Here is a 13815-nt window from a genome sequence, read left to right on the forward strand (position 1 = left end):
AAATATTGTTCTTGTTCAAGAACAACTAAGTTACTTTACTTTGAGAAGAAATAGAAAGAGATGAATATGGCTGTTACCTTCAGTCTCATTTTCAGTGGGAAATTTGTATAAATGTTGTATTAGAAAGATGGGGGAAAGTAGAGTAAAATAGCAGAATTGATCAAAGAAGGCTTCTTGGCAGAGGTGAGTTTTGAAGTTAGCTCTTAGAGATATTGATTATTTGAAAGGAAGAGGCAAAACATGTGGGAGAAAATAATAATAGATTCCATTTTCCTACAACCTGGGAGAAGAGATAACCAGGCTCAAAACTGAAAAACGCTATTTCAATCTCTGCTCCCCTGTCCAGAGATTTACTGAAATGTATCCACTTATCAAGTGTGTCATGCTTCCCTCAACAGAGATCCTGAGTGTCTGTGACATAATGGATTGAGATTTGGGCTTGATCCTAGCTGAACCAACACTGGTGATGTGACACTGAACAAACTGTGCTATTTCTCTGAGCTTCTGTGACCTTATCTCCAAAACATACCAACTCATATGGGCGTTGTGTAATCTATGCAGGTGCCTTAGTACCTGGCACCTAGCAGGTCAATAATTGGTAGCTGCTTATTGTTTTGTTAATTCTCTTAAGAGGCATTTTATAAATTAAAAAAATCCAGGCGTGTTAATGAAATGATGCATATAAAAGCCCTTGGAGCTCTCAGGAAAAGCACAATACAGCTCTCGGCAGCTATTAGCACTCTCAACATTAGTATCCACTTTTCATCAGAAAGTCAGTGGGTTTTGACAACAGCTTATATCTGGGAAGTAACAAATTCACAGAACAAATAATCCACACCTACTTGCCACTGTTCAAGCAAGCTTGGAGGCTTGTTTATACGACAGATTTCTTTGGAAATAAAAAGAGAACACATCTAGCCATTAGCATGTAGGGTAATTACCCGGCTGTCCTCATCAGGTCTAATTAAGGTTGAGCAGGCAGCACTGGGCCAGTCTCTTTACTGGGATGCTACTTTCTTGATCAAGTTCTCCTGTAGGATGAGTTATGGACCCTTGATCATATCCACATACATCAGGTTATTTTTCTCTCTCCACCCATGCAATGTCTGACTTCTTATCTGAGAGAGGCCAGACCATCCACTCAATTATTCTGCAAATCTGATAAGAGAAAGGAAGCCAATTTGTGAAGCTGCTGGCACCCAGAATATTTCACGGGTCTGGAAAGAGGTTCCAGAAACTACTCATACTCCATTTTAGGGGTGAAAGAATCAGGAATGGTTTTCTTGAGAAAACTCTTCCTGGAAGATCTCACCCTCTTCTTACTTACCCTTGGATCTAAGTCAGGTCTCTATTTGATATCCAGGGTTTTGATAAGTCTATCGTTAATGCAGAAAATTGTGACCAGACAGTAGAACAGGCCCTTCTTGTGCCATTAAAACATCTTCTCTGGAAAGCACTGTTTTAGAAAATTGAATTAATGCCTTGAGTGCCCTCATCTCTATGAAGTAAACCATTCATTGGGACCACACTCCACTTGAACAGTCATGACCAATTTCAAACAGTTCCCTGGAATTCTTAGTCTAGAACAGGTACGAGATCAAGAGCACAGACTCTACAAGTATAGCTGTGTCTACAGATTGTAGAAAGAGTGAAAAATAATAGCTGCCACCAATTGATGATACACTTCGTTGCAGGTATTTAATATAAATTTTTATAATTCCCCACTATCTGAAAGAGGATGAGTGGTTCTTCTCTGGTAATAACAGCAGCTATTATTTATTGAGTACCTACTCTTAGCTGGGAAATATGCATCACACATCTTATTGAATTTAATCTTCACAACTGCCTTGCAAGACATTATTACTAACTTCAATTTAGAGAAAGCAAACCAACACTCTGGGAAGCTGGCAGAGCCTCTCAGGGTGGCATGAGTAGGGTGGCAGAGCTGGGATCGAAACCCAGGTGGTCTGATCCCAAAGTTTTCCCTTCATGGACCCTAACTGTTGCTTAGATTTCTTGCTTGAGGATATAGAAATAGAGGTATCTGCAACAGAAGTAAATTAGATTATTTACAAGGAAAGAAGTTTGGAACAGTGAGTATTGTGAAATGTTGAAACTGTCAGCTACAAATTGGCACTTGCCATTGGCACTTGCCATCTACCTCTACAGGGATTAAAACATGTGCTGCTTCAGCTGCTTATTTTTCAACATTCCCTGAAAAGAGTTCAGGGTGAAGAGCAGAAATCAGGCATTCTGTGCTCTGGGAAAAACTGGAAGGATAGGTCTTCAAATAGGTATTTTTAGGAGCCGATTTTATGTGCCCAATTCTTGTAGCTCCTTATATCTAAAAAAGCACTAAAAATCCTTCACGGTCATGACTGCTCCTCATGGCTAGCAGAAACCTTCTGCAAAAAATAAGTACTTGATTGCATATATTCTCCCTTCACCAAAATCACATACATACCCTCCCGCTTGCCTCTTTGGAGCAGTTTCTCAGAGCTATCTGAAATGCTGTCTCCTGAGCTATAGCCCTTATTTTGCCCCAAATAAAACTTAACTTGCAACTCTCACATTGTGCATTTTTTAAGGTGACAAAAATGGCTCAGCATAGGAATTGGTTCTCTCTTTCTTTAGCCTAGTTAAAATTGAAGGGTGGGGTTTATCATTATAGAGTGAATTTAAATTTGTTCCTTCAAGTAGAGCTGATACTTGTTAGATGAATTCCCTACCAAGTATTTTCCACTTCGCCTAGTTCCTTGACCTGCTTCCCATTCTAGTTAGTTGGCTGTGATTAGCTCTACAACCCACTGTGAAGATCCCCAGATTCTTGATTGAAACCAGTAGAGACCAGGTAACATATTGTTTGGCATCTGAGGTACCCGGAAGGCAGGTACTGTTTGACTTGAACCAGCCTCCCTTGTTGCAAATTCCAGCCCCGTTACTGATAGGCCAGCCCAGCCCGGAAAGGGTCCAGGTGGACTGGGCTTTGGGGTCCCCAACCTTGACCACCACCAGAGTTTCATGCAAAGGGCGCCTCTCTTCCAGCCCAAGCAGCTGTTCTGGAACAGCGACTGCACGCGGCGGTGCCGCTGTTTCCGGCGCAACCTAATCCAGTGCGACCCGCGCCAGTGCAAGTCGGACGAGGAGTGCGCGCTGCGCAACGGGGTGCGCGGCTGCTTCAGCACCAAGACCACCTACTGCCTGGCGGCCGGAGGCGGCGTCTTCCGCACCTTCGACGGCGCCTTCCTCCGCTTCCCAGCCAACTGCGCCTTCGTGCTCTCCACTATCTGCCACAAGCTCCCCGACATCTCCTTCCAGCTCATCATCAACTTCGACAAGTGGTCGGCCCCCAATCTCACCATCATTTCGCCCGTCTATTTCTACATTAACGAAGAGCAAATTCTCATCAACGACCGGAACACAGTCAAGGTGACGGACGAGCCTGTCCTTGATTCTTAAGAAATGTGCCCTGGAACGAGGGCCTATCTAGAGGGCTGTTTACTGTGGTTTTCCCGGATAATGAGTTTAACTGGCTGTTTCACACATACCATACACAGATAACCAGGTTTTAGAGAATTGAAAGTGTAAAGATTCTACAGGCATAAGCAAGAGCCCCATTTAGTCTTTCGCTTACTAGTGGTAAAGAATCCACCTGCCAGTGCAGAAGACATAAGAGATGTGGGTTCAATTCCAGGGTAGGGAAGATCCCCTGGAGGAAAGCAAGGCAACCCACTCCAGTATTCTTGCCTGGAGAATCCCATGGACAGAGGAGCCTGGCAGGCCACGGTCCATAGGGTCACAGAGAGTTGGACACAACTGAAATGACTTAGCACATACGATTCCAAAGGCCTTGCAGGATAGGTACAGTATCTCAAGGACATAAGGTCAGCATGTATGCTAATAAAACTTCAGGTGAGGGACTTCCCTGGTGGTCCAGTGGTTGGGACTTCGCCTTCTGATGCAGGGGGTGTAGGTTCAATCCCTGGCCAGGGGTTAAGATCCCACATGCCACACAGCCAAAAAACCAAAACATAAAATGGGAGCAATAATGTAAAGAATTCAATAAAGGCTTTAAAAATGGTCTGCATCAAAAAAAAAAAATCTAAAAAAAAAAAAAAAACTTCAGGTAATGGTAGATAAGTCAGCTTTTACTCATAATTAATTTCCAAAAAGATTCTCATTTGTTTATAAGAGCTTGAAATTATTCTTGGCTCTGCCACCTGAAAGAAGACCGACTCTTTCATCTCTGCCATCCTTTCTAGAAAATGAAAGACAGCAAGTCTTTGCCTGTAAACACAGCTACCTAAATAAAAATGGGTGGGAGGGATCGTCCCTCACTATGAGAGCGCCCCCTAATGACACGCCGAGGGAAAGAGCACAGAGGAGAGAGAGGGTGGATTTCTCTTAGGGTTGGCTCTTCTCTAGGAGAGTTGCCGGGTTTCTTGTGAATCTTACAACGGCATATAAGTAAATGTGAATCTCCAACCCCCGCCTCCCACCCCAATAAACTAAGGCACCACTCCGACCTGTATTCCTCCCGTCCTTCCATCTGAGAAGATAACCTGCTCTGAAGTAGTGGTGGTGACTGGCAGTCACCCAGTCACTCAGCTAAACCCGTCGGCTGCAGGCGGACTAGAACCATGGAGTCAGCCCTGCTTCCCCCCACCCTGTGTTGCAAATTCCAGCTAGGGAGGGCCAAGGAGAGAGCCAGCACAGGCATATTAATGTTTTTGGAATTGAGTGGTACTGTATCTGCTTTCCACCACTGGCTCAGATAATCATGCACTGGCAGTATCTCTATTTAAAGAGTCATCGAATAGCTTAGTATCCAGCATTAGGCAAAAGACTGGTAGGGTTTTGCAAGCTTAAAAGGAAGAGTCTGGATTTTAATACTGGTTTTTAACTTCAATGAAAGTTAATCTGCTACTATTTTTGACACTCTAATTCCTTTTGCAAATTGGCCCACATGGACATGACTGCGAAGGCCCAGAATATATCAGCAAGAAAGCAAAAAGGGATCACCTGAGATCAAAACTGACAGTGTGCTGAATAAAATACTCCCAGCCACCAAAATAGTAAAGAATCATATTTTTTTAAGGCTTCTGCTATGTTTTTTTAAGCAACAAAAGTTACTGATAACCTGGGGGGGGAAAGAACAATTTCTTTTGTAAGTACAGAAAAGGCATGTTATGTTCTGTCCTAAGGGCTAAGAAAAGAAACTGTTATAAAGCAAGAAAATGACAAATGGAGAAAATACTGTGCCTATAGGGCCTCTGGGAGGGCATCTCCTGTTCGAACATTATAAATAAGAAAACAATAAACATAGCAATGATCCCCAGATTCATTTTAACCGTGTTAGACTCTCCTTAGCGCAGGATTGGGATTTTGTTTTCAGTAATTGGTTTATGCTGGAGAAAGTTTTATACAAAAATCTAGCCACTTGTTGTGCATTATACCTTTCCATCATTTTTATTTTAATCTCTCTGCCACCATAGTTTGCTTCTTTGGGAGGAACTGTGGACAGTAAGATGAGCGAGCCCTCAGATTCCTGGGCAGGCATCAGCAAAATACGGAATTCAGTCAAATCTCCTTGCTGCCTATTCTTGTAAATAAAGCTTTAGTGGAACACAGCCTTGCTTATTTAGTTACTTTTGTCTGTGGCTGCTTTTTTTGCCACGAGGATAGATCATATGGGCTGCAAAGCCTAAAATGTTTACTCAGGACTTTTACAGTAAATATTTGCCAATCTCTGCTTTGAGGGTCATTTACTTCTTCTTTCTCCTTTAACAGGTGAATGGCACACAAGTGAATGTTCCATTCATAACCGGCCTGGCAACCAAAATCTACAGCAGTGAGGGGTTCCTGGTGATTGACACCAGCCCCGACATCCAAATCTACTACAACGGCTACAACGTCATAAAAATCAGCATCAGCGAGAGGCTGCAGAACAAAGTGTGTGGCCTTTGCGGCAACTTCAATGGGGACTTAACTGATGATTACGTGACCTTGCGGGGGAAGCCAGTGGTGAGCAGCGTGGTCCTGGCCCAGAGCTGGAAAACCAATGGCATGCAGAAGAGGTGAGAGTTTCCAGTCACTAGACTCAGTGGTCCCAGTCCTCCCGTGTCTATGACAGATGTTGATGAGGGAGGTACTTCGTATAGCAACACCCTTCCTCGCCTACAAAGAGCTAAGCTCAAGATCTTTGGAGTTTTCATCATACAGACAGGCACAATAATTTCTTGAACAGCAGAGGAAGTAACTAGGCTTAGATGATAAGTCTGAATTTTGGTGTTATCCGGCCCTTGGCCAAACAGAAGAGTGTTCCTAGGATTAGAACTCTAAAGCCTTGACCATCTGCCCAACTGGTCAAGTTTAACTTTAACTGCGACTGGGCATCCTTGCTGAGGGTGGGACTAAGAGTTAACCCAGGAGAAGAGGGTTATTCCTTGCTCCCTAGTGCTGAGACTTCATGTCTGTGCATGCTAAGTCACTTCAGTCATACAGCCTGCCAGGCTCCTCTGTCCATGGAATTCTCCAGGCAGGAATACTGGTGTGGGTTGCCATGCCCTCCTCCAGGATTGTCCCAGGATTGAGTCTGTGTCTCTTATGTCTCCTGCATTGGCAGGCGGGTACTTTACCACTAGTGCCATCTGTACCTCTTACCAGAGGCTTGGTTGTGTAGGCAGAAGTTGGTGGGAGTCTAGAAAGTCCAAGAAAGTAGAAGTCACTGAGGTTATTATCAGGCCCCTCTCTGGCCAACTGAGATAGAAGGAACTAAGCAAGTTATTTCAAAGGTGTTTAACTTAAGAGTCCTTCCGGACTGCCGAATCATGTTAATTCCTCTGAGGTTCTAGAGCTACACTTCTCTTTTTTGGCATTTCTTTGCTTGTACAATGATTCTGTCCCCTTGAGCTTTAACGTGCCAAACGTCAGCTGAATTCCCAGATGTGGGAATGAAGTTCTCAACCCTCTTTGACTTTTCTACAGGTGTAAACTGAAAAATGTGCCATAAATTAGACCGTCCTGTGAATTGTGGGACCCAGAGCTGGAAAGAACCTTGGGCACAATCTGGTCCAGTGTCTTCCTTCTCTAGGTGCAACGGAGGCTAGAGTGGAATGATTTAGATGAGGGGGCACAGTAAGTGGCAAAGCCCAGATTAGATTTCAGAATTCCTAATGTGATGCTTTCTCTAAAATGTCACTTCTGGGACCCACAGTTAGAAAAATGACTCCTTTGCACATTAAACTATTCTGGGGCTTCCAAAGATGAGCAAGATTCAGCTCCTCCTTAGGAATCATCATTCTGTTTGAGTTTCCTTTCCCTTCTTATTTCCTTTTTCTCTTCTCTTATAAATGGTTGTAGCCTGACACCAATTTTCTTGTGAAGATTTTCCTTATGGTCTCTGGTAGCTAAACTGGAAATGGTTTAGAAGCTTCTGGATGTCCTTTCAAATCTTTTACTTTACCAACAGTTATTACTTTTATTTTTGATTAATAATAATGTAATTATCATTATTGTTATTGGTTATTATATCCATATCTGTTGATAGTTATTGTATCAATCATATCAGTCAATTATATCAAAGGTTGTTGTTGTTTAGTCACTAAACAACAGAGTTGATCGTGTCCAACTCTTTGTGACCCCATAGACTGTAGCCCTCTAGGCTCCTCTGTCCATGGGATTTTCCAGGAGGCAAGGACACTGGAGTGGGTTGCCATTTCCTTCCCTAGGGGATCTTCCCAACCCAGGGGTCGAAGCTGCATATCTTACATTGGCAGGTGGGTTTTTTTTTTTTTTTTTTCACCACTGAGCCACCAGGGAAGCCTACATCAAAGGTTAATGGTTATTATATCAATATCTACCCTTGTCTGACACGTTGGCTACTATCATTTTATTTTACCCTCGCTCATCCCAGTGCTGTAACAGTAGAAACTACCTTGACTTTCGAACCCTAGCCTGGGTTAAGGTTGGGATCAGCACCCACATTCACTTCTGGGTTAGCTGAAGAGGTCACCACTGTGGTCTCCCCTCCCCCACTGCACTGGCCGTCTCAGATGCCTGGTGTTGCCTCCTAGTCTGACTGCATCTTTCACCCCCAGCTGCAACGAGCTGCAGTTCTCACAGTACGCAGCCATGTGCGACAACGTGCACATCCAGGACATGCAGGGCGATGGCTACTGCCTGAAGCTCACGGACATGAAGGGCTTCTTCCAGCCCTGCTACGGGCTGCTCGACCCCCTCCCCTTCTACGAGTCCTGCTACCTGGACGGCTGCTACAACCATAAGAAGTTCCAGCTGTGTGGCTCCCTGGCCGCCTACGGGGAGTCCTGCCGCTCCTTCGGAATCCTCAGCACCGAGTGGATTGAGAAGGAGAATTGCTGTAAGAGAATTATTTTATTTCTGCAGACTCTTCTCTGAGTTAGAAAGCACAGCTTGGCCAGTGGCGTCACTTTGTCCGGGGCTAGCCACTGGTCTCCATCTCAACCTGTAGATCTGCTTTGGGGGTTGAAGGATGGAGAGGTGTGGGCTGCAGGAGATTCTGTGAGGGGGCACTTTCAGTGGCTCTTGACTCCCCCCTAGGTCCAGTTATGGAATTCAGAATATCAGCGGAGGAAGGTGGGGTTCTCTGGGTTGGAAGAGCACCAGTGTAGTGACTTCTAAGATAGCAGGACAGAGCATGGGACTCCTAATTGATTTCAGTGCCCCCATTTCAGCTCTCCAAAAGCTCCTTTCACAAGAGTCAGAGCCCAGATCACAAAGAGAAGGCAGGTGGCAAATGGCAGACTGAGCTGGCTGTATCTGCCTGGTTGCAAGGAAGCCATGATTAGATTTATAAAGGGATTATACGTGTGCTATTGATGAAATAAAAATCTATAGACTCTTGAATTTTTTTTTCTGTAGTGAGATAACTACTTTGATGTCCATTATCTATTATTCTCTTTATATGTTTTCTTGCCATGTTAATCAGATAGATGGAGCAAGTAAGTGTGTGCCTAAACACGCATAAATTTGTCATATCCGTATATGTGTGTCCATGTACATAAATGGTCACTCTGTCCCATGAATGCAGTGTGACACTGCGTCCGTCAGAATGTGTGCTTGTCCCTCGAGGCACAACAGCAGCCCCGTGTATATACCGGTACCGCCGTGCAAACTGGCCCTGTTTGTTTCAAGACGGAGTGTTCTCGTCAGTAAGTCTGCACACCACACCTGACAAGAGTAGGGATACACAATTCAGAACCTGAAAACAATGTCGCTAATTAAAATATGCACTCAGTAATTTCAGAAACTCTTAAGCAAATGGAGTAGTTTCTGTTGGCAATCAATAGAAATGTTTTGTTTGGTAACTTTAATATTTTACCCTCTTCTGTTGATAAGCAATACTTTAAAGAGCCTAAACTGTCTTGAACTTCAGAAATTGTCTGGAATTTTAAAAAAATATATCAGTTTTTGTTTTTAACCTCAAAACTTAACCTCTGTATTGGGCATGTTGTATCTGCCAAGTAGTAAATGGCCCACTCTGATTGTAAGTGAGGTTTTTGTCTTCTTGGGAGCTGTAACCTCCACACTTTTTTCCTCTTATTCTCCTTGGTGGTTTGCATATTGTGTTCATCAACCAGCACATTCATTGGGTGGCTGCTGTGTGCTTAGCACTGTCTTGGGTGCTGAACGCACTTAGGCAATAAATGGGTCTTTAGAAAAAGAAGCTTTTAAGAAATAAGTATATTTGGTGGAATATTACTTGGCTATTAAAAAGAAATAATGCCATTTGTAGCAACAAGGGTGGATCTGCTGCTGCTGCTCAGTCGCTTCAATCACGTCTGACTCTGTGCGACCCCATAGACGGCAGCCCACCAGGCTCCCCGTCCCTGGGGTTCTCCAGGCAAGAACACTGGAGTGGGTTGCCATTTCCTTCTCTGACCTAGAGAGTGTCATACTGAGTGAAGTAAGTCAGATAGAGGATAAGCGATATCCTATGGCATCCCTTATGTGTGGAATCGGAAAAGAAATTATACAAATGAACTTATTTACAAAACAGAAAGAGCTTCACTGTTTAGAGCACAAACTTATGGTTGCAAGGAGGAAGGATGGGAGAAGGGATGGTTAGGGAATTTGGAATGGTCATGTACACACTGCTATATGTAAAATAGAAAAGCAACAAAGGACTACTGTATAGCCCAGGGGACTCTGCTCAATGTTACGTGGCAGCCTGGGTGGGAGGGGAGTTCGGGGGAGAATGGATACAGGTATATGTATGGCTGGGTCCCTTCACTGTTCACCTGAAGCTATCACAACACTGTTAATTGGCTATTCCCCAATATAAAATAAAAAGTTTAAACTGCAAAAATAATAAGTAAGTGTATTTAGCTGATGGTGAGGGCTCTACTTTAGTCATCTTTCTAGGAATTAAGACAGACTGATGCGACTCCATTCCTGTCCTCTCACCTGTTATAATGGTTATTTAGCAGAAGGTCAGGAGAAGCATCTGCAGTTACGGGACAGCTTGAGGGGTTTGTTTTGTTTTGTTTTTAAACTCTTGAAGCTAACTTGGCTCATGCTGGAGTTGAATCATGGCTGTTTCTTTAACACTTACTGTTAGAAACCATGACAACGAGGAAGATTATTACACCTGGATAGGGAAAGAGAGTCTTTAAATAAAGAAATGAGTGTCTAAAAGAAAGTGTTTTCCATTAGTGGTTCTCAAACTGAGACGTTAATGAGCTTGCAGGTGGCCTATGGGCTCATCTGCTACAGAAATATTGTTTGTAATCTGTTGGTGATGACACTTCACATACATTTGTATTTTACTTAGAGTTTTCCCTGTTTTGGCAAAAAAGTGCCATTAATCTCAGTCAATGCTGGCGAGTTGTGTGTAGATTTTGGTTTGTCTATTTTTACAAAATTAAGTAGAAGCATGTGGACCATGAATCAAAAAAAAAGACTCAAGAAGGCCTGGTTTAAGGGACCTCTCTGGGACCTTACTGGCCCTGAAATCTTCATTCTTGACAACTACTTGTTGAGTATCTACTGTGAGGTGGCCAGGTATTGGCAATATAGAGATAAATGGTTTGAACTCTACAGCTTATATAAATATAAAGATTTTGATGCACATGATGGTGGTACAGAGCAGTAAGTGCAGGAATCTCGGGACGTGCTGGCAGTCAGCTTGCTTGTTCTTCCATCCTCCTCACTTACCTTCACCTGTGCGTGACTTTGGGTACATTTCAGCTGTGATGCCAAGTTACAATACTTAGCTGGCAGAGATTGTAAGGGTTGGAAGAGATAATGCCACCAATGCATGAAACACATAGCAAAGACCCAGTTATTAGCTATCGTCATTACTTCCTGGAAGGCTGCCCTGTCTGTTAATTTGTATCTGCCATCTGACCACCACCAGGTCCATTGAAGTGGCAAGTTCATAGTGTGACCACATGCTGCTGGGCACTGGTGTGAAAATCAAGTTGTGTGTGTTTCTGTTTGTTTTCCTTTTTAGCAGGAGTGGTTGAAGATCCTTGTGTGGGGGTGGACTGTCCCAACCGAACCTGTGAGCTGGAAAATGGAGGGGAGCTGTGTGGCTGCATTGAACCCCCTCCCTATGGAAACAGTGAGTGGCACCTGCCGCCCCCCCTCCTCCAAGACAGGCCCAGTGGGAGACGCCTGGCAGCCTGGTAGGAAAGCTCCCAAGTGGGAGACCACATGTCCCACACTGTGGGTTAGAAACCCAAATAATGAAGTTTTCATGAGCATTTAAGCAGAACAAGAAAGGAACCCAACCTCTTCAAAGTAGGCTAATGTTCATTTCCTTGTAGCTACATCCCTTTCTTCAATAAATGATAAACGTAAATTTGTACATTCATAGAATCAGTCAGCTCCATCTGAGGCCACGTTCAACATCAGAGAGATCCAAATTGATCTTTTAGACTCACACGGAGATAGGGTGGTTTGGCAAAAACTTGAAACAATCAGGACGAGAGTGCCAGGTGCTTAAAGACGTGTTTAAAGCCAGCTTTATCTTCCCCGAAGCTTTTCAGCAGGTCCCGAAGAATACTGAAATGTTGAAGCAAACTGCAAGCAATTAGGACTCCAGGTCCTGTTCTTAACCACAGCCCCCTTAAAGTAGCAGTGACCTTGTCCCTGGCCCAGAGCACACCCCTTTTGTCAGCTTGAAGGGGAGCTGCTCTGCTTCCCAACTCCATGCCCTTGGTTGAACCAGGGAACTCAGGAGGCATGTGCTATGTTTAGCATCATCAAATGAATGCCTGGTTGACCAGAAGGCTCCACAGGAGGGGACCACATGAGCTGTTCAAAGGCTTCACCAAAGCAGATAAAAGTGTTTCTCTCTGCTTCTTTAGGGCTCGTTAGCCTGTGTTTGTGTACTCATGGAAAATGTCCACTGGTGCATCCCATGACAGAAAACAAGAGCTCCTAGTGCTGGCCTGGGTACCAGCCCAGGGCTGCCCTCACTTGAATCATGTTTTTTAGCCAGGCCACAGCAAGCCAGACACGGTATGGAGCTTACGAGAGTAGCTCCTACCAGAATGGGGCAGGAATCCTGGGTTTCAGAAGAGAAGAGCAAAGATGCTTTGTATAGCATTTTCATCTTTTAAAAAAAGGCTCTGGCATTGCTCAGGTTATTGCTTTGAATGGCTTCATATACTCATTGAGATTGATCAGAGCTTTGTTAGGTATGCCAGAGCCTCTGTGTGAAGATCATCAGCCTCTTCTGAAGAGGACAGGGTACCATGCCCACTCCCGCAGCAAGGGCAGCTCCCAGTGACTCGCCTTTCATACCTGTGTCCCCACAGACTCCCACGACATCATTGATGCAGAGGTGACCTGCAAGGCGGCTCAGATGGAAGTGTCCATATCTAAGTGCAAGCTCTTCCAGCTCGGCTTCGAGAGGGAGGGCGTGCGGGTCAATGACAGGCAGTGCACCGGCATTGAGGGCGAGGACTTTATCTCCTTTCAGATCAATAACACCAAAGGGAACTGTGGAAACATTGTGCAGGTGAGCAACAGGGGCCAGAAAGAGCACCCGGCCTTGGTGGCGACAGCTCTGGACGTTTGCACACTGATCGTCCTTAAGCCAACTTCAGGGGTCTAACTTAGAAACTGCTCCTTGGAAAACAGCAAAAGACACCCATCATTGAGTGCTAAGTGATTGATTGATTGAGCTGAAAGCAAGATAAGTGACATACTTCCTTCCCTGCTTTGCCCTGTCTGCTGTCATCCTTTGCCCTGAATGTTGACACATGTTTTTATCTCTTTCGTGCTTTTATTGTTCTTCCAGGTAAAGACAGCTGGGTTCAGCTATTTCGAGGGGTAAGGGTGATCCAGACATCATTTAACAGTTGGCTGCAGAAATATAGCAAGGTCACAACTTTTTGTCTTGGGCTATCTAATTTCTAGGTTAGCAAAGCATCTCACTTCTCTTCCTCCTGTGCCTTCCTGCCATCTTTCTTTTTTTTTTTTTAATTTTTTATTGCAAAATATTTGCTTTACAATATTGTGCTGGTTTCTGCCAGTCATCGACATGAATCAGCCACAGGTATACATATGTCCCCTCCCTCTTGAAACTCCCTCCCACCTTCCACTCCCTGCCCCTCCAGGTTGTCATAGAACACTGGGTTGAGCTCCCTGTGTCACACAGCAAATTCCCACTGGGTATCTATTTTACATATGGTAATATATATTTTGTTAACTGTGTACATTAACACTTTTTAATCAGCAAGGGAGAGGAGCAAGATGGTAAAACATGCATGTATCCATTTGGGTACTTGTGGGCATGCCTGGTACAAGATTTGACAGGGGGTG

The 13815-nt window shown here is 44.2% G+C and overlaps 1 protein-coding gene across 1 annotated transcript in view; it reads left to right on the top strand.

Moving 5' to 3' along the window:
* The window catches only part of TECTA (tectorin alpha), an 83678-nt gene that overhangs the window by 59197 nt on the left and 10666 nt on the right, over positions 1 to 13815 (top strand). The window contains 5 exon segments of the mRNA XM_061440618.1: positions 3046 to 3429; positions 5791 to 6083; positions 8076 to 8380; positions 11495 to 11605; positions 12807 to 13009. Coding sequence (XP_061296602.1) covers positions 3046 to 3429; positions 5791 to 6083; positions 8076 to 8380; positions 11495 to 11605; positions 12807 to 13009 — 1296 coding nt within the window.

The sequence above is a fragment of the Bos javanicus genome, chromosome 15 (genome assembly GCF_032452875.1).
Source record: "Bos javanicus breed banteng chromosome 15, ARS-OSU_banteng_1.0, whole genome shotgun sequence".
Taxonomy (NCBI): domain Eukaryota; kingdom Metazoa; phylum Chordata; class Mammalia; order Artiodactyla; family Bovidae; genus Bos; species Bos javanicus.